Below are 27,518 nucleotides of genomic sequence, written 5' to 3'. Positions count from 1 at the left end.
ACTTTTCTGCAGAAAAAAAACACTGCAAATAATGATACCTGCGTTTTTGCTGCCTATTTTCATCACCCATTCAAGCCAGTGGGTGAAAAACGTTGCAAAAATGCTGAAAGTGACATGCTCTATGTCCAAAAAAGCAGCAAAGCACAGAATCTTGATCACACAAAAAACCAATGTGTGTGTGCATGAGGTTTCTGAAATCTCATAGGCTTTACTGGTACTTTTAAAAACAACTGAAAATTAGCATAAAATACGCAGCAAAAACGCCCAGTGTGAACATACCCTAAGCAGGAGTAGGGCGATTCTCCTGGCCCTTGGCTGGGAAAAGGGGGTGTTCGGTGGTTTGAAGCTAAGGATGATGACCTAACTCCCATCCCAGAGTCAGATCATCGCCGGACCACCAAACACCTCCTGTGATCCCCGCTCCACCAGCTCTGCCGATCCCCCCAACTGGTAAACTGAATTGGGACTGTAAGTCCGGAGTCACACTACAGCGAGATACGGCCGAGTCTCGCAGGTTAAAACCAAGTTTTGGCACTGGCACTCCGGAGCGGAGCGTGCAGCTCCATGTATTGCTGTGCGGCTGCACGCTCCGCTCCAGAGTGTCGGCGTCAGAGCTTGGTTTTAACTTGCGAGACTCGGCCGTATCTCGCTGTGTGTGATCCCGGCCTAAGACGAACCCACATTTGATGCATTAATTTTTTCCCTATTTTCCTTCTGAAAATTTGGGGTGCGTCTTATGGTCTGGTGCATCTTATAGTCCAAAAAATATGGTAAATCAAAGTTTCTTGTTTACAGCATAAATATAGCACTTTATACCTTTTGCATCAGGACACATCTTATGTTTGTTCTCAGTGATGTCAGATCAAACAGGTATCAGCAAATCAGCAAACACTTTGACCTCAGTTAATCATTTGCATATTTTTAAGTGACTTTTCTTTGACGTCATTCGTGCCAAACTTTTTTTTTTTTTAAGTCTTTTTCTTTTTTTGCTCCTTTTTTTAGGCTACATTTCCACAATGAGTGTTTGCTGAATTTTTGATGTTGCAGATTTTCGACACCATTTTGTCACCTATTGTAGGTTACTTGCACTTTTTTCCTTTGTGTTTTTGAGTGCGTTTTTTTTCAAACGCATTTTTATCGCATTTTTGACTCTTGTTTAGCGTATTATGTTTTAAATAAAACTGATTTTTTTTTTTTAATACTTCCCGGTATTTTGCCTTGGCAGAAGTTTACTGATACAGTCGTGTGCAGATTACATGTGTTTTCAGGGCATTTCCAAAGCAAAAAACAGATTAAAACGCATGTGTTTTTTTTTTTTATCTTTTGGACTTTCCACATTTAATGCAAGTATATTGGGAAAATCCGCACATAAAACTTAACATACTCGCAAGAGAAATTGTCATTTTGTAGATTTAAAAAAAAAAATGCACCACAGGTCAGTTTACTCTGCATAAGAAGAGCACAGTGGGTATGAGACTTCTATAAATCTTATCCACTTTGCTGGAACGTTTAGACGTTGCATTTTTGGCACAGAGCGTCGAAAACTCATCAAGGGAACTTAACCTAGGAGTAAAAATCTGCATTAAAATGTAGACAACACCTCTAAGATTTGCTCAAAAATTACTCCACGGAGGTGGGGACTGGAATACATCCAAGCAAAATGTAGCTTTTTTTTTTTTTTTTTTTTAAAGTTTCAAAATGATGAATTGGTCGCAGATATCCGAGTAACAAAAGATATGCCGAACCATAGCTATCAAACAAAAGTTACAGACAAAAACGTAGAAAATAGACTTCAACATTGGCAAAACTTAAAAGAAGAACTTGGCAAAAAAAAATATAACATCCTAAAATAAAAAAGATAAACAAGATAAAAAAATAGCCAAAAATGCAATAATGAATAATGACAATAATACCAGTAGGAAACAATTTTCACTTGTTAGTGTTGACACGAGTTCAAGCAGGAACATCTGAACACTACTGACCAGAGGGGACAGAAAGGCCCTTGTCATATATGAAGACAGTTTTATAAAAAAAAGCATGTTAGCTGGGGGCCCCATTACAGATTATACATTGGGTCTCAAGACTAACGCAGTATCCCTCATTTCCATTTTTAGTTCCTAAATGAATCATTTGCTTGAAAATAAGCAACTTTGTAAAACATCTTATCAGAGAAATCTGCTTCTTTCTCCGTTACGATTCATCGTTCATTTGCAAAATTCTTAATGCGCAGGTAAAATCTGTATTTAGCGAAGACAGATTGTTACATTACTGAGATAGGAGATGACAGTTGGTGCTCTTCAGATTTTATGCAGACAGGAGGGGGGAGGAGTAAGGTAGAGCTCTGCCCCTAACTCCACCCTCCCCCAGTAATGTAGAAATAAGTTCACTGAACACAGATTTTACGCGTGAAATGAGAATTTTAAAAATGAACAATGATTAATGGCAGAGAAAGAAGCAGATTTCTCTCATAAGATTTATTACAAAGTTTCTTATTTTCATATGTACTATTGATTAATGGAATAAAAATTAAAACTGTGCGTTTATTCATGAACTACATAAATGTGATTGCAGTGTATTCTTGTTTCTTATAGTTACATATAAAGAGCAAAATCGAATACTTTTTTTTAGAACTGATCCACTAAGGTATTTATAATGCAAGGGCTTTTACTTTGTGCCATGCGCTCCCATTAAACCTGTTTTACTAGTATTTCTTCTTGTTAATCACACCACACAGTTAGTGCGCACATGCTAGGCAACTCTCCCCGTGTATACACCATTCCTTGTGCCATATATCTGGTAGGGACAGACCAGGATTTTGTACCCCAAACTGTATTGACATATGTAGTTTAGTGCACTTTTTAAAAGTAATCGGTCATGTCCCCCAAAAATGCTATTTACCTGCAGATATAGAGGTAATCAGCAGGCAAGCAACATTTATATCCTACCCGCCTGCCTTCCTATACTGGTGGCTACAGGGAAAAGATTAGGTTATATTCTCCCTGCAGCTGCTCGCTTCCTTTCATTGGGGCGATGTAATGTAATCACTCCTCTGAGTAGGCTGTCAAATAATGTACTGGGGATGATTACAGCTGAGCTCGCTGTGTAGCGAGTGGTGAGTGTAACAGTTCCTTGCACCACCCCAATGAGTGGGAGAGAACAACTGTAGGGGGATATAACTATTTTTTAACCTGTAACAAGACCAGACAAGACAGAAGAAGAACCAACACCTTAAAAATGTGGTGCTGGAGAGGGATGTTATCAATACCATGGATGGCAAGAAGAACAAGCAAATCAATTTTGGAACAAATCAAGCCAGACATGTCACTCGAAGAAAAGATCACCAAGCCACCACTTGTCTATTTTGGACACATCATACAAAGAGAGCAATCACTGGAGAAGGACATCATGGTCAGAAGAACAGAAGGAACAAGACGAAGAGGAAGACCAGCAACCTGATGGCTTGATACTAACAAGATAACGACGGAGAAGACCCTTGTTCACCTATCTAGACTTGCACAAGATCGATTTTCCATCAAGTTGCCATGGTTTGTTATCGGGCTGAAGACCATTAATAATAATAATAATATATATATATATATATATATATATATATATATTATTATCTCATACTCCAGCTGGCAGCTAACATAGCATTCACTTACCCGTCTATATTTTTGGCATTTGCAATTCTATTGGTACCTCTGAATGTAAACATAGAGCCAACCAATCTTATAAAAGTAACCGTTGTTTTAATTTTTACTTCATAAGTCAATAATACACATGAAAACAGGAAACTTTGTAATATAACTTATCAGAGAAATCTGCTTCTTTCTCCTCCTGGATTAACCTTTCAATTCATGGGTAAAATATGTATTCAGTGAAGACAGATTTCACAATTTTGAGATGTGAGATGACGGTTGGAGCTTTTTAACTTTCAATGGGCAAGGGGGAGAAGTTACATTTCTCCATAGAACTTTATAAGCACTAACTGTCATCTACCTCAGTTGTGGAAAATTCTGTACTCAGATTTTACCCATGAATTGAGAATTTTGAGAATGAATGATCATTCCTGGTGGAGAAAGAAGCAGATTTCTCTGATAAGATCTATTACAAAGTTTCTTATTTTCATTGATCAATGAAAGAACAATTAAAAAGTTACTTTTTATAAATGTTCTACATATCAAATTATACTCATTAGGTAAGTAAAAGAAAGAAAACGCAAGAGCTAACCTGCAGGCTCCATGCCTGTGACCTATGTTTTTTTTTTCATTGAACTAATATAAGAATTTTATTGATTATCATTGTATATACTTTTTACTGATTATTATAGTGATCAGATGGGTTTTTTTTAGGTTTGCATTATTCTTAAAAATCAAATGAAGGAAATCCTGCCAAATTCTGAAAAGATATTGAACACCATTTGCCACCAGCTCCACAGTCAGGGCCATTTTCGCTGTCGCTTGTCTGCATTTATTATTACAGCAGGTGAAATGGATCTATAACCTCTGGTACTCCTGGTCATATCATTAAACATACAGAGCTCATAAACAGGGCTACTGCCATTACTTTTTCACAATCCCTTTAACCGAATTTCCTGGGAGGACTCTATTTTATCACTTTCTCATCTGCAATAAATATATATACAAGTTTGCTCCATTCTTTTCTGATGTTTCCATGCTTCAGGATATCGTGCATTTATCTTGCTTTGTTTTTTCACTTTTAGTGGAGACTGGACTGATGTTACCTGTTGGGAGGAAGGCAAAAATAATATTACATATAGATATAGCAATATATATATATATATATATATATATATATATATATATATATATATATAACAAAGTGGAAGTCGTGATAAAACAATATTTCCATTTGTGGTACACTTTTCCTGTATCATCTGCTCTCATCTCAATTACGTCAGTGAGAGTGCCATGGGAAAAGTTTGAGCTGACGTCTGTCATGATCCAAGCTGGATCTGACAAGTTAAATGGAGAAAGTGAACTTTTTTCCTTTGGCTTGGTGCCAAAGTGGGTTGATTGCCCCCGATGGCCATTAGAATTATTACATGTGGTGTCGTTCATTCTAAGTTGCCCGGTGGTGGTGAGTGGTATCGCACCTTAGCTTTAGGGTTAATGTGCACGCAATTACAAATCAGGTGTTAGGCTCTATAAAAGGGAGCCAGGTGGGTTCTATCACTGTTGGTGATATTCTGCTGGGGAGCGGGACTTGTTCATACAGGCGGACGTAACCAGACAGGTGGGTGGAGTTTGTGATCCCCATGGTGCTGTCTGGGGTTCCCCGAGGTGAAGGGGTACGTCCCTGTAGTGAGCAGACTGGTGATAGTCCGCATGGTGTTGGTAGGAAGTGCTTGCATGGCTTGGTGGAATGACGACTATGGAGAGAGTTGCATTCAGCATGTGGGACTTGGTTGCTGAGAGCTGGACTCAAGCATGCCGGACGTTTTGGCAGAAGCTGAACTCATCTTTGGGACTCTGTTACTGGATAGCTGCAATTGGTGGTGGACTCTGCTCCAAGGCTGCACTATGGTGAAGGATCCAGCTATGGTGATGGATCCGGGAGGAGGAGAAGATGCACACAGGTGGTGGGCTCTGTTGCTAGGAGCGTACACAACAAAGCAAAGCTAAGTGGTGTTTCCCCTGTTTTGTCATCTTTCCTCATGTGTGTTTAGTGCAGTGGTGGGATTAGTTTCCGCACCGACCAATTCCCTAGTGAGGGTTTAGGTCAGGGCAAGCTAGGGTTTTGAGGTTCCTGTTGCGCGCCCGGTGCGGAACCGGCATAGGGAATGTTAGGAGTGCAGGGACACTGGCTCAGGGGAGCTCAGGAGGTCTCCATTTCCCTATTCCCTATCGCAGGGCCCACCGTTGTTAATATTTCCCAGGTTTCCCTTAATGTTTAAATTTGACTTACTGGAGGCAGGGTTTCCAGACTTGTATATACGTGTAATGTCTAAATTCGCCAGTTGGAGGCGGTGTATCCAGCTGCACGTGTTTATTATTTAAATTCGCCCCACTGGAGGTGGTGTATCCAGGGTCACGGGTGTCTTATGGGTTCGCCTTGCGGTACTCGTTGTGTCCATACACACGTGACCGTGACAACGTCATTGAATTGAACTGAGTTCATTGGCTCTGAACTCAAGTGACCTTTAAGATGGCATCGCGAGCAAGGGAACTTACGTTCGCGGTGACAGTGAGGTGAAAGGAGTTCCGTGGTTATGAACCCTGATCAATTTTACCACATCACCTCGAGACACTGAGCTGGGCAAGCACACACAGCTCAGTGTCTCTGATGGATGACAGGCTGTATTGTCGCATCATAAAACAATTCAGCCTGCCATTAGATGTAACAGCGCTAGGCGCACTGTGGGACAATTGGATTATTATCTTCGTGTTGGACAGGTGAGGAATATGGTTGTTTATTATTTTTATTCTTTTATAGGAGACATTGGCATCAATGGATTGAGTGTTGAGATGAGCATACATGTTTTTGGTAAATTTAGAGCCATTAAAAGAATCTATGTCATTATTTCAAATAAAGGACATTTCTGGATGTTATTTTTTGTTAACAATTTGACTATAGGGGTGTCTTATAGATGCCTCACCATCAGTAACCCCTGGGCTTATTGCCCGCTGTCAAAATAAAGTTGAGATCAACTCCAATACTATTACCCCACTTGCCACAGCACCAGGGCAAATGGGAAGAACGAGGCTAAGTGTCACAATTGGCACATCTTATGTATGCGCCTTATCAGGAGTGGCTGAGAGCTGATGTTTTTAGTCTCAGAGGGGGCCCAATATCCTTGGCCTCTTCCTAGGCTAATAAAATCGGCCCACAGTTGTCGGCTTAGCCTTTGCTGGTTATTAATTATAGGGGGACACTAAATAATTTTTTGGGAGTCCCCCATTTTAACCCCTTTTTGACATCAGATGTACTATCCCGCCAACAGTACCCGGGCCCGTATGACCGGGGATGGGATAGTACATCTAAGCGATCAGTGGTGCTCCCGGGGGGGCGCCGCTGATCACGGCCAGGTGTCAGCTGATTATAACAGCTGACACCTGGCACTATGTGTCAGGGGTGGTCATGGACTGCCCCGGCACATTAACCCCTGGCACACTGCGATCAAACATGATCGCAGTGTACCAGAGGATTAGGGAAGCATTGGCAGGGAGGGGGCTCCCTCCGTGCTTCCCTGAGGCCCCCAGAGCAGCGCGATGTGCCCAAGCTGCTCTGAGGGCCTCCTTCCATGCAGTACCACGGATCCAAGATGGCCGTGGGGGCCTGCAGGGAGGTGGCTTCCTCAGTGCCTGCAGAGAGCAGGCACAGAGGAAGCCTGTGCAGCTCCTGTCAGATCGCTGATCTGACACAGCGCTGTTCTAAGTGTCAGATCAGCAATCTGACACATTAAAGTATGTCCCCCCTGGGACAATAAAATAAAGCAAAAAAAAACAAAACAAAACGTGTAAAAATAATAAAAAATGTAAAAAAAAATTCCATAATAAATTCATTTTTTGGAAATAAAAAAAATACAAAAGTACACATATTTAGTATCACCGTGTCCGTAACGACCCGCCCTATAAAACTGTCCCACTAGTTAACCCCTTTAGTGAACTCCTTAAAAAATAAAAATAAAAAACAAAGCAAAAAACAATGCTTTATCATCATACCGCCGAACAAAAAGTGTAATAACGCTCGATCAAAAAGACAGATATAATTAACCATGGTACTGCTGAAAACGACATCTTGTCCTGCAACAGATGAGCTGACACACAGTGTCATCAACGAAAAAATAAAAAAGTTATAGCTTGCAGAATAAAGTGATGCAAAAATAATAATTTTTTATATAAAATTGTTTTTATTGTATAAAAGCGCCAAAACATAAAAAAAGACATAAATGAGGTATCGCTGTAATCGTACTGACCCTAAGAATAAAACTGCTTTATCAATTTTACCACATGCGTAACGGTGTAAACGCACCCCCCAAAAGAAATTCATGAAATGCTAGTTTTTGTTCATTCTCCGTCCCAAAAATGGAATAAAAAGCGATCAAAAATGTCACGTGCCTGAAAATGGTACCAATAAAAATGTCAACTCGTCCCGCAAAAAATAAGACCTCACACGACTCAGTGGATGAAAATATGGAAAAATTATAGCTCTCAAAATGTGGTGATGCAAAAACTATTTTTACAATAAAAAGCGTCTTTTAGCGTACGACAGCTGCCAAACATAAAAACCCACTAAAAATAGTAAATCAAACCCCCAGTTATCACCCCCTTAGTTAGGGAAAAATAATAAAATTAAAAAAAATCTATCTCCATTTTTTCATTAGGGTTATTGTTAGTGCTAGGGCTAAGGTTAGAGTTAGGGCTAGGGTTACGGCTAGGGTTAGGGCTGAGAATAGGGTTAGGGGTGTGTTGGGGTTAGAGTTGGAGTTAGAATTGGGGGGTTTCCACTGTTTAGGCACATCAGGTACTCTCTAAATGCAACGGCACTGTTACCGCCATCGCAGCTGCCTCCACTCCTACTCACCTCCTCGCTCCAGCAGTGCTTCCATCTCCACGTCGGGGCTCGCGCCATCTGTCAGCTCCACTGTCAGCGGCGCCACTGCGCATGCGCCGTAGGCCGCGGCCGCGCGTCACCGCCTCTCCCTGAGCTCCGGCGGTGCCCTGACCCGGAAGCACCGCCGGACCAATGGGAGCTTCTGGGTCAGTTTATCAGGCCGCTCTTCCCTAATGAAGGCGCCTGATCTTAGGTTCCCTAACGTTTGGCCTTGCTGCTCTCAGCAGCTACCTTATCGTCTCCCTGCTTTTGTCTCCCCAGCTCTGCCTGCCTGACCTGTGTTCCAGCCGTGCCCGCTTCTGAGTCCTTGCCTGCCCGCCTGTTCCGTGTTCCAGCCGCGCCTGCTTCTGAGTCCTTGCCTGCCCGCCTGTTCCGTGTTCCAGCAGCGCCTGCTTCTGAGTCCTTGCCTGCCTGCCTGTTCTGTGCTCCAGCCGTGCCCATCTCTCCAGTGTCCTAGCCTGCCTATCCTGTTCCTAGCTGTACCCGTCTGTCCTGTGTCCCGTCCGTGCCTCCTGTGTTCCAGTTTTGTCCTATCGTACCACTCCGCCTTGTCCTCCAGTTCCACGTCTGGTCCGCCACCCGCACTCCACTCCATCACCCCATGCTCTCTCTCCAGCTTCCCTAAAGAGCCGCCCCTCTTGGTACCGGCTATCGTGGTCCTCGAGTCCCGGGGCCTGCGCCTAGCGATCCCTGTATAGGGGTCGGCTCCACCTGGTCCGCTCGCCCGGGGGTCCTCGGTGCCACGATCCAGAGGGTCCACTCTTGGAGGTTTGCCTCGCCAAGCCGTGACTATATGATCAGGCCATGGATCCCGCCGGTGCCTCCGCGGCATCCCAGAAAGAGTTGCTCTTTTTACTTGAGAACCAGGGACACATAATGTCCGTTATGAAATCCATGGACTCTCGCTTGTCGGCCCTGCAGGCTGCTGACCCGGGGAATGCCACTCAGCTTGCCAGTCTCCAGCACGAGCTTGGTCAGCAGTGCGACACCCAGGCCCACATTCTATCCTATATGGCCTCAGTCGATGATCGTTTGCTCACCCTACAGTCTGCTGCCTCTGCACAGACCTTGTCTCAAGTCTCGCCTACCCTTCCTTCTTGCCTCACTAAGCCACCTCGGCACAGTGGTGACCCCAAGCTTTGCAGCGGGTTCCTAAACCAGTGCACTCTCCACTTCGAGTTGCTGCCCCAGCTATACCCCTCTGACCGGGCCAAAGTGGCCTTTATTATGTCCCATCTGGAGGGGGAGGCTCTGTCCTGGGTGAATCCTCTCTGGGAACGGGATGATCTCATAGTTTCTAGCTTGCCGATTTTACTTGACACTTTCCGTAGGGTCTTTGACGAGCCAGGTCGTGTAGCCTCCCTTACTGAGTCCCTCTTTAACCTTCGCCAGGGTACTCTAACGGTTGGCCAGTACGCAATTCGATTCCGTACTCTTTCCTCTGAGTTAGGCTGGAATAACGCGGCACTGGTAGGGGCCTTCTGGCGGGGTTTGTCGGGCAGGATTAATGACGAGCTTGTCGGCCGAGATACCCCGTCCACTCTGGAAGATCTTATCTCCCTGGCCACCCGCATCGACCTCCGTTTCCAGGAGTCCTCTCGGGAGTCAGCCAGAGAGAGGAGACCCATTAAACCGGTCCCTTCTGCCAACCAGACCTCTAGCCCGCACCCGACCGGGACATCGTCTAACCCCTCTGTTAAACCCATGCAAGTAGACCGCCTCAAGCTGGCTGAGCTACGCCGACGCAACAGACAGGCGCAGGGTACATGCTTCTACTGTGGAGGGTCATCTCATTTTCTTCGTTCCTGCCCAGAGAAACCAGGAAACTCTTCCACCTAGGCCAGGTAAGAGAGGCCTCCCTAGGTGCTAGCAATTCCTCTCAACCCCTTACTATGTCCGTTCTTCTGGTTTCGGGTCAGAGGCATGGGTCTGATGTGGCCTACGTGGATTCGGGGTCGGCGGGCAACTTCATCCGGCAGAAGGAGGTAGACAAGTATCAGATTCCCGTGATAATCTTAAAGACCCCCCGGCTAATTGCCTCTGTGGATGGCAGACCCTTACAGGAGATCGTCAATATGGTCACTGAGGAGGTGGAGTTGCAAGTTGAAGCCTTACATCGTGAAAAGATGTCTTTTTATGTGTTGCCTAACTTGTCCCATGCCTTGCTTCTAGGACTCCCTTGGTTACGGACACACTAACCGATCCTCGACTGGTCATCGGGCGAGGTTCTCCGTTGGGGGCATTTGTGTTATATGCGGTGCCTGAACTCCATTTGCCCATCTACCGTCTCACGACCATCTCCCGACCTCTTGGGGCTTCCCTCCGCCTACTAGTCCTACGCAGATGTTTTTGACAAAAAGGAGGCAGAGAGCCTTCCTCCACACCGGCCTTTTGACTGTCTAGTTGAACTAATTCCCGGGAATATTCCTCCCAGGGGTAGAATCTACCCGTTGTCCCCTGCAGAGACTCTAGCCATGTCGTCCGGGAGAATCTGGCCAAGGGATTATTCGAAAGTCTACTTCTCCTGCCGGGGCCGTTTCTTTCTTCGTTAAGAAGAAGGATGGGTCCCTACAGCCATGCATTGATTACAGAGGCCTAAATAACATCACGGTCAAGAATAGATACCCTCTTCCGCTCATTCCGGAACTATTTGACCGCCTCAGAGGGGCCCGGATCTTCTCCAAATTGGACATTAGAGGAGATTACAATCTGATCCGTATCCATGCTGGCAACGAGTGGAAGACTGCCTTTAACACTCGAGACGGACATTACGAGTATCTAGTCATGCCCTTTGGTCTTTGCAATGCTCCTGTGGTATTTCAGGAATTTGTCAATGAGATTTTCCGAGACCTCCTGTATTCTTGTGTCGTGGTATACTTGGATGACATCCTAATGTTTTCCCTTGATCTCTCGTCCCATAGGAGAAGTGTTCGCCTGGTACTACAGCGTCTTCGGGAGAATCGCCTGTATGCCAAGATCGAAAAGTGTCTCTTTGAGCAGAATTTGCTACCATTTCTGGGCTACGTTATTATTATTATTATTATTATTTATTGTTATAGCGCCATTTATTCCATGGCGCTTTACATGTAAGGAGGGGTATACATAAAAACAAGTACAATAATGTTAAACAATACAAGTCATAACTGGTACAGGAGGAGAGAGGACCCTGCCCGCGAAGGCTCACAATCTACAAGGGATGGGTGAAAATACAGTAGGCGAGGGTAGAGCTGGTCATGCATCGGTTTGGTCGATCGGTGGTTACTATCAGTGGTTCGGTGGTTATCTCTGACATCAGATTGAAAATGGACTCCGAGAAGCTTTCCGCTATTCTCGATTGGCCTCGACCCGTGGGAATAAGGGCCATACAACAGTTCCTAGGATTTGCCAATTACTACAGGCAGTTTATCCCTCACTTCTCGGTAACCAAGCCTATTTCCGCCCTTATACGTAAAGGGACGAGCCCTAATTCTTGGACTACAGAGGCCGAAGAGGCCTTTCAAACTTTGAAACGTGCGTTTTCCTCAGCCCCGGTATTACTCCATCCTGAAGCCAGCCGACCCTTTCGTGCTCGAAGTGGATGCCTCCTCCACAGGAGCTGGGGCGTTGCTATCCCAGAAGTCTGCCTCAGGTTGTTTGCTTCTCTGTGGGTTCTTCTCCAATGCCTTTTCCCCAGCGGAGTGCAATTACACGATCGGAGACCGGGAGCTATTAGCCATAAAATTGGCCCTGGAGGAGTGGCATCATCTGCTAGAAGGGGCTGTCCATCCCTTCGTGATATACTCTGACCGCAAGAACTTGGCCTACCTCCAGTCCACCCAGAGACTCAATCCTCGACAGGCCAGGTGGTCCTTGTTTTTTGCCCGCTTCGATTTCGAGCTCCACTTTCGCCCCGGCAACAAAAACACCAAAGCCGATGCATTATCCAGGGTCAATCAACCGGCCGAGGCACCGAAGGAGCCTTCAAACATTATCGAACCCACTAAACTCATCACGGTGGCTCCCGTGGATCTTCTTTCTCTGCCCCCTGGCAAGACTCTCGTGTCGGAGGATGCTAGAAGGGTCTTACGCTGGGGCCATTCTTCTAGACTTGCTGGTCATGCTGGGACTAAGAAGACGTTGGCCCTGATCTCCCGCCACTACTGGTGGCCTACTCTTGGTCGAGATGTGATTGACTTTGTTGCCTCCTGTCCGTCCTGTGCCAAGAACAAAGTTCCTCGACGGCCTCCGTCTGGCTTGCTACTTCCGTAGCCAGTTCCTACGACTCCTAGGGAACATATTGCCATGGATTTTATCACAGACCTGCCCTGCTCTTCTGGTTGCATGGTGATCCTGGTAGTTGTGGACCGCTTCTCCATAATGGCGCATTTTGTCCCTTTGCCCGGACTGCCTTCGACTCCTGAACTGGCCAAGGTCTTCATCCATCAGATCTTCAGACTCCATGGACTACCGCTACGTATAGTGTCTGACCGAGGGGTTCAATTCACCTCTCGTTTTTGGCAAGCACTGTGCAAACTCTTGGATGTATCACTAGATTTCTCCTCCGCTTACCATCCACAGTCTAACGGGCAGGTGGAGCCAACTAACCAAGCCTTGATAGGTTACCTGCATCGGTGCCACGATCCAGAGGGTCCACTCTTGGAAGTTTGCCTCACCAAGCCGTAACAGGCGTCTGATCTCAATTCCAGCCAATTCTGCGTTGAAAAAGCCAAACGGTGCTCCTTCCCTTCCAAGCTCTGCCATGCGCCCAAACATTGGTTTACCCCCACATATGGGGAATCATCCTACTCAGGACAAATTGCACAACAACTTTTGGGGTCCAATTTCTCCTGTTACTCTTGGTAAAATAAAAAAAATTGGGGACTAAAAGATCATGTTTGTGGAAAAAATATGATTTATTTTATTTTCACGCCCGGGCATTATAAACTTCTATGAAGCACTTGAGGGTTCACAATGCTCACCACACATCTAGATAAGTTCCTTGGGGGGGTGTAGTTTCCAAAATGTGGTCACTTGTGGGGGGTTTCCACAGTTTAGGCACATCAGGGGCTCTCCAAAGACAACATGACACCCACAGACCATTCCATCAATGTCTGCAATCCAAAACGTCACTACTTCCCTTCCAAGCCCCGACGTGTGCCCATACAGTAGTTTTCTCCCACATATGGGGTATCAGTGTACTCAGGACAAATTAGACAACAACTTTTGGGGTCCAATTTCTCCTGTTACCCTTGAGAAAATAAAAAAAATTGGGGACTAAAAGATCATCTTTGTGGAAAAAATACTGTATGATTTTTTTATTTTCACACCCTGGTGTTATAAACTTCTGTGAAGCACTTGGGTGTTCAAAGTGCTCATCACACATCTAGATAAGTTCCTTGGGGGGGTCTAGTTTCCAAAATGGTGTCATTTGTGGGGGGTTTCCACTGTTTAGGCACATCAGGGTCTTTCCAAATACGGCATGGCGTCCGATCTCAATTCCAGCCAAAATAGTCAAATGGCGCTGCTTCCCTTTTGAGCTCTGCCATACGCCCAAATAGTGGTTTACCCCCACATGTGGGGTATCAGCGTACTCAGGACAAATTGCACAATAACTTTTGGGGTCCTGTTACCCTTGGGAAAATAAAAAATGGGGGTGAAAAGATCATTTTTGTGGAAAAAATATGATTTTTTAATTTTACGGCTGTACATTATAAACTTCTGTGAAGCCCTTGGGGGTTCAAAGTTCTCACCACACAGCTAGATAAATTCCTTGGGGGGTCTAGTTTCCATAATGGTGTCATTTGTGGGAGGTTTTCACTGTTTTGGCACATCAGGGGCTCTCCAAACGTGACATGGCGTCCGATCTGAATTCCAGCCAATTTTGTGTTGAAAAAGTCAAACGGCGCTCCTCCCTTCTGAGCTCTGCCATGCGCCGAAACAGTGGTTCCCCCCACATATCAGGTATCAGTGGACTCAGGACAAATTGCACAATAACTTTTTCAGTCTAATTTCTCCTGTTACCCTTGGTAAAATAAAAAAAAATGGACCTGAAGTAATTTTTTTGTGAAAAAAAGTTAAATGTTCATTTTTTTAAACATTCAAAAAATTCCTCTGAAGTACCTGAAGGGTTAATAAACTTCTTGAATGTGGTTTTGAGCACCTTGAGGGGTGCAGTTTTTAGAATGGTGTCACTTTTGGGTATTTTCTATCATATAGACCCCTCAAAGTGACTTCAAATGTGATGTGGTCCCTAAAAATAAAATGGTGTTCTAAAAATGAGAAATCGCTGGTCAAATCTTAACCCTTATAACTTCCTAACAAAAAAATGTGGGAAATGTTATTTATTATGTTTTTTGTGTGCCATATCTCTGTGATTTAAGGGCATAAAAATTCAAAGTTGGAAAATTGTGAAATTTTTAAAATTTTCGCCAAATTTCCATTTTTTTCACAAAGAAACGCAAGTTATATGAATTAAATTTTACCACTAACATGAAGTACAATATGTCACAAGAAAACAACGTCAGAATCAATGGGATATATGGAAGCGTTACAGAGTTATTACCTCATAAAGGGACAATGGTCAGAATTGTAAAAATTGTCCCGGTCATGAACGTGCAAACCACCCTTGAGGGTAAAGGGGTTAATAACCAGGAAAGGCCAAGTTTACAGCTGTGAGCTGATTTTAATAGCCTGGGAAACTCCATAGGTATTACCCCCTTCCCAGGCTATAAACATAGGCCGCCAGCTGTCAGCTTTCCCTCTGCTGGTTAATAAAATGTTTGAGGATCCTACGCCCTTTTTTTTAGAAAATAATTTAGTAAGTAAAAACGTACAGTAAGCTACACAAGCACTGTACTCATTATATATGTGACTGACTTCTTTATATCTATCTATTCTATGTGTATACACCTATTCAATCTATTCTATTTTCTTGGGTCATGCTGAGATTTTACTGTACACGGCTGCCGAAATGTCGGGATTTCAAGGACATCCTCGTGTAAAGATCGGACAGCACGTGATCAGAGTGCCTTTCAATTTTTCATCACACCCATTGACTTGCATTGGCAAGTCTCGTCCGAGATACGAGGACAATCGCAGAATGCTGTGATTTTTTTCACAGCCTGATCTGACCTAAGAAAAAACTGCCAATGAGCAGGGAATCATAGATTAACATTGGCCAGAGTGCAATCTTATTTTTTATCATATTGTACTCATCCATTTTCCTCATCTGCTGGTAGAGGATAGTCAGGAAATCCCCATGTACTTAAGGTTGTGTCAGCCATTCTTGGCAAACTCTATGAGGCTCATCTAACTTTTGACTAGTGTGTATGGTCACCTAAAGGCTAGATTGTTGCAAAAAGTAGTATGTGTAAATTCACCCTTAGGGCATGAGCACACAACTTTTTTTCAGGTGGGTCTGTTCTTAAACTCACTTGAAAAAGGGCTTAAAAAAAGCTCAAAGTATGAACAAGTGCATTTCTATGTAAAAAGACTTGCTGTTCAGTCTTTTGGAAATCTTTTAACCTCTTCAGGTTTCCAAAGATGACCTGACCATCAGGCTTCCACTCTGAAGACGCTCTATACTTTTCAAATACAATATGGGAAAGTTAAAAAGAAAAAACCTTCAGACCCTTTGTTGAAAAAGCAATTAGGAAGCTAACAAGAAAAGCAAAAATGTTTTTTTGTTTTAGATTAAAAAGTAGAGTTGAGCGAAACGAGTCGAAAAAATTCAAAAGTCGCCGACTTTTGGCAAAGTCGGGTTTCATGAAACGAAACCCGACCCTAGGATGAGGTCGGCCACGAGGTCGGCGACTTACGCGCCAAAGTCGAGTTTCAAAAGTTTGTTTTGCGCTCTTTTTCAGCCAATCAGGATCCACGGACACTGTGGGCAACGTGATGACATAGGCACGGGTCACCACCATCTTTCAGAAGGGCATGCAACTGATTGGCTTGCTTTGGTGGGCGTCACAGGGGGTATAAAAGGGCGTGCACGCCGACCGCCATCTTACTTCTGCCGATCTTAGTATAGGGAGAGGTTGCTGCTGATTCTGTAGGGAGAGCGTTAGGCAGGGAAGAAGACAAAAAAACTGCTTCTGCTGCTAGCGATTTGGCCTGCACAACACACCAGTCACTGTGTGTGCAGTGCAAGGGGAGGCTATATAGTGGTGTATCAGTGGTGTTGGTTGTTGGGCTGCCTTCTAAGGCTTCCTGACATTCCTGCATTGCTGTTTACCCACTGCTCCGCAAACTGCTTTTTTAAAAGCAATCCCAATTTTTTTTTTTGTCCTGCTGAGAAGACAAAAAAACTGCTTCTGCTGCTAGCAATTTGGCCTGCACAACACACCAGTCACTGTGTGTGCAGTGCAAGGGGAGGCTATATAGTGGTGTATCAGTGGTGTTGGTTGTTGGGCTGCCTTCTAAGGCTTCCTGACATTCCTGCATTGCTGTTTACCCACTGCTCCGCAAACTGCTTTTTTAAAAGCAATCCAATCTCCCTTATCCTCTAGTCACTTTTGTCACAGCTGTGCCATCGAGCCTGTCACATAGCGCTCAGATATTCATTGGGCCTCACACAATCCAAAAGTGTCCAGTGTCCAAAAGTGTGTGCAGAGATTCAAAATCTCCCTTATCCTCTAGTCACTTTGGTCACAGCTGTGCCATCGAGCCTGTCACATAGCGCTCAGATATCAGTGGGCCTCACACAATCCAAAAGTGTCCATCCAGTGTCCAAAAGTGTGTGCAGAGATTCAAAATCTCCCTTATCCTCTAGTCACTTTGGTCACAGCTGTGCCATCGAGCCTGTCACATAGCGCTCAGATATCAGTGGGCCTCACACAATCCAAAAGTGTCCATCCAGTGTCCAAAAGTGTGTGCAGAGATTCAAAATCTCCCTTATCCTCTAGTCACTTTGGTCACAGCTGTGCCATCGAGCCTGTCACATAGCGCTCAGATATCAGTGGGCCTCACACAATCCAAAAGTGTCCATCCAGTGTCCAAAAGTGTGTGCAGAGATTCAAAATCTCCCTTATCCTCTAGTCACTTTGGTCACAGCTGTGCCATCGAGCCTGTCACATAGCGCTCAGATATCAGTGGGCCTCACACAATCCAAAAGTGTCCAGTGTCCAAAAGTGTGTGCAGAGATTCAAAATCTCCCTTATCCTCTAGTCACTTTGGTCACAGCTGTGCCATCGAGCCTGTCACATAGCGCTCAGATATCAGTGGGCCTCATACAATCCAAAAGTGTCCATCCAGTGTCCAAAAGTGTGTGCAGAGATTCAAAATCTCCCTTATCCTCTAGTCACTTTTGTCACAGCTGTGCCATCGAGCCTGTCACATAGCGCTCAGATATTCATTGGGCCTCACACAATCCAAAAGTGTCCAGTGTCCAAAAGTGTGTGCAGAGATTCAAAATCTCCCTTATCCTCTAGTCACTTTGGTCACAGCTGTGCCATCGAGCCTGTCACATAGCGCTCAGATATCAGTGGGCCTCACACAATCCAAAAGTGTCCATCCAGTGTCCAAAAGTGTGTGCAGGGTTTCAAAATCTCCCTTATCCTCTAGTCACTTTGGTCACAGCTGTGCCATCGAGCCTGTCACATAGCGCTCAGATAACAGTGGGCCTCACACAATCCAAAAGTGTCCATCCAGTGTCCAAAAGTGTGTGCAGAGATTCAAAATCTCCCTTATCCTCTAGTCACTTTGGTCACAGCTGTGCCATCGAGCCTGTCACATAGCGCTCAGATATCAGTGGGCCTCACACAATCCAAAAGTGTCCATCCAGTGTCCAAAAGTGTGTGCAGAGATTCAAAATCTCCCTTATCCTGTAGTCACTTTGGTCACAGCTGTGCCATCGAGCCTGTCACATAGCGCTCAGATATCAGTGGGCCTCACACAATCCAAAAGTGTCCAGTGTCCAAAAGTGTGTGCAGAGATTCAAAATCTCCCTTATCCTCTAGTCACTTTGGTCACAGCTGTGCCATCGAGCCTGTCACATAGCGCTCAGATATCAGTGGGCCTCATACAATCCAAAAGTGTCCATCCAGTGTCCAAAAGTGTGTGCAGAGATTCAAAATCTCCCTTATCCTCTAGTCACTTTTGTCACAGCTGTGCCATCGAGCCTGTCACATAGCGCTCAGATATTCATTGGGCCTCACACAATCCAAAAGTGTCCAGTGTCCAAAAGTGTGTGCAGAGATTCAAAATCTCCCTTATCCTCTAGTCACTTTGGTCACAGCTGTGCCATCGAGCCTGTCACATAGCGCTCAGATATCAGTGGGCCTCACACAATCCAAAAGTGTCCATCCAGTGTCCAAAAGTGTGTGCAGAGATTCAAAATCTCCCTTATCCTCTAGTCACTTTTGTCACAGCTGTGCCATCGAGCCTGTCACATAGCGCTCAGATATCAGTGGGCCTCACACAATCCAAAAGTGTCCATCCAGTGTCCAAAAGTGTGTGCAGAGATTCAAAATCTCCCTTATCCTCTAGTCACTTTGGTCACAGCTGTGCCATCGAGCCTGTCACATAGCGCTCAGATATCAGTGGGCCTCACACAATCCAAAAGTGTCCATCCAGTGTCCAAAAGTGTGTGCAGAGATTCAAAATCTCCCTTATCCTCTAGTCACTTTGGTCACAGCTGTGCCATCGAGCCTGTCACATAGCGCTCAGATATCAGTGGGCCTCACACAATCCAAAAGTGTCCAGTGTCCAAAAGTGTGTGCAGAGATTCAAAATCTCCCTTATCCTCTAGTCACTTTGGTCACAGCTGTGCCATCGAGCCTGTCACATAGCGATCAGATATCAGTGGGCCTCACACAATCCAAAATTGTCCATCCAGTGTCCAAAAGTGTGTGCAGAGATTCAAAATCTCCCTTATCCTCTAGTCACTTTGGTCACAGCTGTGCCATCGAGCCTGTCACATAGCGCTCAGATATTCATTGGGCCACACACAATCCAAAAGTGTCCAGTGTCCAAAAGTGTGTGCAGAGATTCAAAATCTCCCTTATCCTCTAGTCACTTTGGTCACAGCTGTGCCATTGAGCCTGTCACATAGCGCTCAGATATCAGTGGGCCTCACACAATCCAAAAGTGTCCATCCAGTGTCCAAAAGTGTGTGCAGAGATTCAAAATCTCCCTTATCCTCTAGTCACTTTTGTCACAGCTGTGCCATCGAGCCTGTCACATAGCGCTCAGATATTCATTGGGCCTCACACAATCCAAAAGTGTCCAGTGTCCAAAAGTGTGTGCAGAGATTCAAAATCTCCCTTATCCTGTAGTCACTTTGGTCACAGCTGTGCCATCGAGCCTGTCACATAGCGCTCAGATATCAGTGGGCCTCACACAATCCAAAAGTGTCCAGTGTCCACAAGTGTCTGCAGAAATTCAAAATCTCCCCTGTCCTATAGACACCTTGTACCTTGTTTTACATTACTATATAGTTTGTTGGATTTTGTCTACATTTCTACCAAAAATGAGGAAGGCTGGTGGAAGAGGCCGTGGAATTGGGCGGGGGTTGGCAGCTGGTAATGATGGTGTTGGTGGTGGATCTGATGGTAGTGGCAAGAGCAAAATAGGACCGAATGCAGGAGGTGCTGACCCTGCGTCATCGTCTGGCTACATAAGGCCTCGAACGCTTAGTTTTCTAGGAGTTGGCAAACCGCTTTTAAAGCCAGAGCATCAGGAAAAAGTTTTGTCTTACATTGCTGACTCAGCCTCCAGCTCTATCGCCTCCTCTTCTTCAGTTGTAAAAAGTAAAAGCACTGAGTCATCATTGGAGGCTCATGTTCATGAACCACACCTTTCCTTGTGTCCTTCACCCCAACCAAGATTGAAGGATGACGCAGGCCATACTACTGATTACTCCATGGAGCTGTTTTCACATACCATGCCTGGATTATCAAGTGAAATGGTGAATTACCCAGGCCAAGATGAATCTGACATGGAGTGCACTGATGCACAGCCGCTGATGGATGATTCTGCTGGTACATTCACTCAGAGCACTACATTGTTCTCGCAGTGTACAGAGCCAGATTCTGACCCTGATGAGACTCAGGTGCCCCTTCCCGCACACTATACCACCATACACGGTGACACAGAGGAAGGTGCACATGACATAGAAGAGGAGGTGATGGATGACCCAGTTGTTGACCCAGATTGGCATCCATTGGGGGAAGAGGGTGCTGCTTCCAATAGCTCAGATGAGGAGCATCCACAGCAGACATCGACATCGCAACAGCTGTTATCTGGCAGGCCCGGAGCACTCCAAAGACAGGTTCCAAACATCAAAAGAGTTGCTGGACAGCTTGTCCAGAGGGTCAAAAGATCACAGCGTGCTAGGCCGCAAAATGTCTGCCAAAGTAGGAAGAGTGCAGTGTGGCACTTTTTTGAACAAAATCCTCATGATCAGGCCAAGGTTATCTGTAAGAAGTGCGCAAAGACCTTTAGCCGAGGGAAAAATCTGAAAAATTTGAATACCAGTTGCATGCTTAGACATTTAACCAGCATGCACTTGCAAGCGTGGACACAACACCAAACCTCAAGTGCCACATGTGCAACTGATCACAACGAAGGTAGTCAGCAACGCTACATTGTTTCCCCCACTGTAAGCCCACCGGTTAGCACAGCAGCAAATGTTGAGGTGTCGTTGCAAGACCACAGCAGTCAGGGAATCCCACTGTTATATCAACGAAAGACTGATTCTAGGCCATCAGAAAGAACACCAACTCCATCACCATCATCAACCCTCTCTCAGTCCGCCCTGTCCACCGCTACTTCCACCATATGCAGCTCTCAAGTCCAGCTCACCCTCCCAGACACTATGAGTAGGTCAAGAAAGTACTCAGTCTCTCATCCGCGTACACTGGGTTTGAACGCCCACATTGCCAAACTAATCTCGTTTGAGATGATGCCCTTTCGGTTGGTGGAAAGCACAGCTTTCCGCGAACTCATGGCCTATGCAGTACCACGCTATGACCTACCCAGTCGCCACTTCTTCTCTCGCAAAGCCATCCCAGCCCTCCACCATCATGTGAAAGACCGCATTGTCCATGCACTCAAGCAGTCAGTGAGCGGAAAGGTGCACCTCACAACTGATGCATGGTCCAGTCGGCATGGCCAGGGCCGTTACGTGTCCATCACTGCACACTGGGTTAATGTGGTGGATGCAGGGTCCACATGGGACAGCGGTGGTGGGACAGTGCTGCCTAGCCCACGGTATAGGAAACAGTTGGCTGTAGGCGTTCGACCCTCCTCCTCCTCCTCCAGAAGCGAAAGCTCGTCCACAGAGCGCAGTCGTACGAGCACTCCATCTGCAGCTGCCACTGTTGCACACGATGTGTCCCCCTATCGAGCAGCTAGTGGAAAGCGTCAGCAGGCTGTGTTGCAGATGATGTGTTTGGGCGACAGACACACCGCCGAGGTGCTGGCCGAGTACTTGAAGCGACAAACTGAGTCATGGCTGGGCAGTGTACATCTTGAGGCAGGCAAGGTAGTTAGTGATAACGGACGTAATTTTGTGGCAGCCATAGCCCTTTCAAAACTCAGCCACATACCTTGCTTGGCTCACACCTTGAACCTGGTGGTGCAGTGCTTCCTCAAAAATTATCCGGAGTTAACAGCCCTGCTTCAGAAGGTGCGAAGACTGTGTGCGCACATCCGCCGGTCGCCTGTACACTCCGTTCGTATGCAGAAGCTGCAGCGATTGCTCCACCTTCCCAACCACCGCCTCATTATCGACATTGCAACAAGGTGGAACTCCACCCTGCACATGGTGGAGCGGCTGTGCGAGCAGAGGCAGGCCATAATGCATTTGTGGGAGGATACACGGCCAGGCACTTTGAGAGCAGACATGGAGTTGACAGGTGTGCAGTAGTCGAAGCTGAAAGACCTTTGTAAAGTCCTTCAGTGTTTTGAGGAATGCACACGGCTGGTAAGCGCAGACGACGCCATCCTAAGCATGAGCATCCCACTTATGCGTCTGCTCATGCAAACTTTGACGCACCTTAAGGAGCAGGCGTCTGCAGCCAATGTTGATGAGGAGGAAGAGGAGGAGGGAATCCTTGATGACATTCAGCCATTGTCTGCTCAGGGACCTCTCCTGGACGAGGTGGAGGAAGAAGAGGAGGAGGAGGATGATGATGGCGATGATTACTTAGGGGAGGAGGATGCATCTCGTGGGGCAAGTGAAAATGTTGGCGTGGCAAGGTCTGGTACAGGGTTTGTGCGTGACTGGAGGGATGTGGATTTGCCAGAAAGTGCTCCTCCACCCAGCACTCGCAGTGCATCATTGACACCGGGAACATTGGCCCACATGTCAGATTATGCCTTGCGGATCCTAAAAAGGGACCCCCGCATTGCCAAAATGATGAACGATGACGACTACTGGTTGGCCAGCATCCTGGATCCACGCTATAAAGGCAAATTACAAAACATCATGCCACAGGAGAACCTTGACCTAATATTGGCTAATAAACAAGCAACTCTGGTAAATCGGTTGCTTGAGGCATTCCCAGCACACAGCAGCGGTGATGGTTCTCACACGAGCCGTACGGGCCGGGGGCAGCTTGGCAGAGGTGTTCGTGGTGCACACAGCAGAAGTGGCGTTGGAGACAGGGGTTTCATGACAATGTTGTGGACTGATTTTTCAAATACCGCTCACACAACTGGTAATACTGCATCGATGGAAAGTGACAGGAGACAGCAGTTGTCATCTGTGGTTACAAACTACTTTTCCTCCCATATCGATGTTCTCCCACACAGGTCATTCCCCTTTGACTATTGGGCCGCTAAACTGGACACCTGGCCTGAATTGGCCCAATATGCCTTACAGGAGCTCGCTTGCCCAGCTGCAAGTGTGCTATCGGAAAGAGTCTTCAGTGCAGCTGGATCAATCCTGACAGAAAAAAGGACCCGTCTGTCAACCCAAAATGTGGATGATCTAACCTTCATTAAAATGAACCACGCATGGGTTTCCAAGGATTTTGTCCCACCTTCCCCTGATGACACATAGGGTGACAGAAAAATGGCTTGCTTTGGTCCACCTCTTCCTGGTACTTCACCTATTTCGCCTTTTGCATCAGCTGAATGTCCAACATCAACATATGCCACTTTCTAAAACTCCCTAACTGTGCTGCCTCCCCCCCATGGCCGGGGTCACCACCTAGCGCACGACACCGTGCGAGTGCCGTTGCCCTGGACAGGTGAGTAGGCCGACTCTTGGGCGCGGGCACTGGCACAGGGTCCCTCATAGTGCAATCAAGTGTCTCTGACGGTGGTGGTGCACACCCGCCGTCAGACACACCGCTGTACTATGAGGGGCCCAGTGCCAGTACCGACGCCCACGAGTGGGCCCCCCTTGCTTGGGCAGGGCCCCAGCATTTGCAATCTTTACCTCTCCCTGCTCCTCCGCTGTGTAATCTGGGCCGTCAAATCCATACTGTGCCTGACACCGTCTGAGCCTGCCTCCTGATGTATAGACATATATTTTGAATGTCTACGCTATCCATACATGTTATCCGGGGATACGGTACCCTTTCTAACCTTTGTGCAATCACGTGCAATCCATACTGGGCCTGACACCGTCTGAGCCTGCCTCCTGAGACATATATTTTGAATGTGTACGCTATCCATTCATGTTATCCGGGGATACGGTACCCTTTCTAACCTTTGTGCAATCACGTGCAATCCATACTGGGCCTAACACCGTCTGAGCCTGCCTCCTGAGACATATATTTTGAATGTGTACGCTATCCATACATGTTATCTGGGGATACGGTACCCTTTCTAACCTTTGTGCAATCACGTGCAATCCATACTGGGCCTAACACCGTCTGAGCCTGCCTCCTGAGACATATATTTTGAATGTGTACGCTATCCATACATGTTATCCGGGGATACGGTACCCTTTCTAACCTTTGTGCAATCACGTGCAATCCATACTGGGCCTAACACCGTCTGAGCCTGCCTCCTGAGACATATATTTTGAATGTGTACGCTATCCATACATGTTATCTGGGGATACGGTACCCTTTCTAACCTTTGTGCAATCCATACTGGGCCTAACACCGTCTGAGCCTGCCTCCTGAGACATATATTTTGAATGTGTACGCTATCCATACATGTTATCTGGGGATACGGTACCCTTTCTAACCTTTGTGCAATCACGTGCAATCCATACTGGGCCTAACACCGTCTGAGAATGATAGATGGGGCCCACCATACACTGGAACATTCCAAAGGTGGACATCAGACACTGGAGCAGCATTTACGGGGCCCATTATACACTAGAGCATTAGAAATGGGGCCCATTATGTTTGGAGCATTATTTGGGCCCATAAGACAGTAGAGCTTCATCCATGGGGACCAACATATACTGTAGCATTATGTGGAGCTCATCATATACTGTTTCAAACATTATATGGGACCAATGATTCTGTATGGAGAAATAGATGGGCCTCGTCATGAGATGTAAAAAGTGAGGTATTTTTCATTGTACTATACCGCTATTTCTCTGCCGTATCGGAGCATGATGAGTTGTGGTATGTGTTAAAGGGGCGCTCTTTCGCCCAGGGCACATGAAAACCTGGAGCCAGCCCTCCCCCCCCACAGTCTGTAGCCAAATAACCCCCATTTTTCAGTGCGTAACTTGTATTATGAAGTTAATTAAGGTTGACAAGCTTAAGTAAGAAGAATTGATGCTTTTGGCATTCAAATGGGCACTGTTGGTGTGTTTCCTGTCCTCCTCTCACTGCCGACTTTTATTCCCCATTGACTTACATTGGGTTTCGTGTTTCGGGACGACCCCGACTTTTCCCTATAATCGGACGATCTTGCTCGACCCGACTTTTGGAAAAGTCGGGTTTCACGAAACGAAACGCGACCCTAAAAAACCAAAAGTCGCTCAACTCTATTAAAAAGTACATGTAAAAAAACAACAGCGTCTAACAGCTTGTTGGAAATGAAATAGTAGAAAATAATTGCAAAGTTTTGGTGTCTTACCTGAAGCTTTCACATCTTGTTGCCTCTTGGAGTTATTCGTTTGACTTAGATCAAGTTTTGGTTTATTTACTATTACGAAACCACCATCCACTTCCTTTTCCTGAATGTTTGGTTGAGGCCTTTTGAAAAACTTTGAGCCTGTTTTCTTGGGTGATTTATTTGTCCGATTGTCTTCTTGAGTTTTACCAGGCTGTCCATTTGCCATGACAGCCACCTTTGGAAGACTTTTTAAATCCACAATTTCTGGAATGTCCTGCTCTATAGTTATCAGCTCATCAAGGAATTTTTCCATTCTTTTATCCCCTTCACTTTCCTCCTTGTCTGGTGGATTTGGCGTTCCAAATCTTAACATTTCACCTGGTGCTGGGCTTCTTCCCACTACTAACGAATACTTAGGATTGATCAGTTTGCGAGCAATAGTGGAAGAACGTTGTCTTGCTCCCAACATGGGACTAGGTCGAGTATCAGGGAGGCCCAGCTCTTTGTAAAGATTAACTTCCTCTGATATTGCGTAAAGTTCACAAAATTCCACGTCAAATGGTTCAGCATATTGGCCTGACAGCAGTGTCATTATGCTTCGATCAACTCTTAAAGATGACCATGTTAACCTACAATGGAAGGTGAAAACATAAGCCAATAGAATAATGCCACAAAAGACTTGACCAGGTAGTCTCAACTTCATTTCTTCAGGTGCACACCGTTCCCAACTCTCAGCTACCTACTTTGCAGGGGGAGGTGCTCTCCTTATGCCGCTGGTTTGAACTGTGCTCTCACCCATGCCGCTACCAGACGTAACTTTGCATGGGAGAAGTAGAGATAGATTGAGGTTGGTCGGATCTGAATAGTGTTAAAGCACAGGGCCTGCTAGTGACGTGCTCTCCTTACCTGCGATCTCCGCGAGCTGCCCACTATAGAATTAAAAATCCCTTTGTTCATCTTTAGCATAAAATGGGTCAGTGCAGACATCATCAAAAACACAACATTATAAAATATGTATAAATAATTACCTGAATGAACCAAAGGCTACCTTATCGCCGTCAACCATCATGTATTTATGGGAGATGGAGCCACGGATCTTCCCAGGGGTCAAGTAGAATCCAACCCCTGTAACATACCTGACTCGCAAATTCTACACAGTGAAGAACAAAATAGTTGATTACTTTGTTATATTGTCTTCTCTGTATGATGTTAATATTTAGATACTTCAGAATTTTATGGTAGCGTTATATGGGCACTAGCATTGTATATTTGTGAGTACATTATGCAAGAAAGAATCTCCATTTTCCCAAAAGAAACTATTAAACTTTCTTACTAATTTTAAGAACAACTCATCTGTTTTTTTTTAATTTTCCTATCCATTAGCCTTAAATATGTGTGTGCATTAAAATACTTACCAATCACTGCCTTCTGCAATTTCTAGCGCCACTTCAATCCTCTCCTGCATCATATGATCAGCCGACGCACACAGCTTCTTCTATGTGGACCAGAAGCTACTTTCTCAATGTAAGTCAATAAGACTCAGAATGGTGCTCTCATAAAAATGAAGGGATTTTTTAAGACTTTGCTTATGTTTCCCTATTAGGCTAAGAACTAACAGACAGATAGTTTCTTACTACCTGCGTGTCTTGCCTGGCGCAGATGTCTGATGGCTCATAGTGGTCATGGACGGCTTAGGATAGTGCTTCTGCTTCTTCATTTGACCTCAAGTCAGTAAAGCAGTTGTTCCTCTTCCCGTCTAATCTGTCAACAGGGCGTGACTGATGACATCATGCTGATTGACAGCTGGCTCCCTGCAGTTAGGCAGCAGAGAGCCAGCTGTCAATAGCATGACATTGGCAAGCGGAAGAAAAGCAGCTGCTTTGACAACATGATATCACCGGAAATCACAGAATCGCCGGCAGGAGCTGTCCGTGGCCACTCTGAGCCAGCAGAGATGAGGGGCAGACAAGAAAGGAAAGTAGTTAACAACT

At 45.6% G+C, this 27,518-nt stretch overlaps 1 protein-coding gene across 1 annotated transcript in view; it reads right to left on the bottom strand.

Annotated features, from left to right (window-relative positions):
- Nucleotides 1-4,226: 4,226 nt before the first annotated feature.
- FAM83F (family with sequence similarity 83 member F) overlaps nucleotides 4,227-27,518 on the bottom strand; it is a 73,312-nt gene continuing 50,020 nt past the window's right edge. Inside the window, exons 3-5 of the mRNA XM_073549596.1 lie at nucleotides 26,556-26,677; nucleotides 25,549-26,156; nucleotides 4,227-4,744 (exon numbers count right to left, since the gene is read on the bottom strand). Coding sequence (XP_073405697.1) covers nucleotides 4,680-4,744; nucleotides 25,549-26,156; nucleotides 26,556-26,677 — 795 coding nt within the window. The 3' untranslated portion in view covers nucleotides 4,227-4,679. The remainder of the gene's footprint in view (nucleotides 4,745-25,548; nucleotides 26,157-26,555; nucleotides 26,678-27,518) is intronic.

This window comes from Dendrobates tinctorius, unplaced genomic scaffold (assembly GCF_039654945.1).
Source record: "Dendrobates tinctorius isolate UK_male_01 unplaced genomic scaffold, ASM3965494v1 ptg000159l, whole genome shotgun sequence".
NCBI classification, from domain to species: domain Eukaryota; kingdom Metazoa; phylum Chordata; class Amphibia; order Anura; family Dendrobatidae; genus Dendrobates; species Dendrobates tinctorius.
The sequence above is the reverse complement of the archived record's forward strand: the minus strand, read 5'-3'. Positions and strand labels throughout refer to the sequence as shown.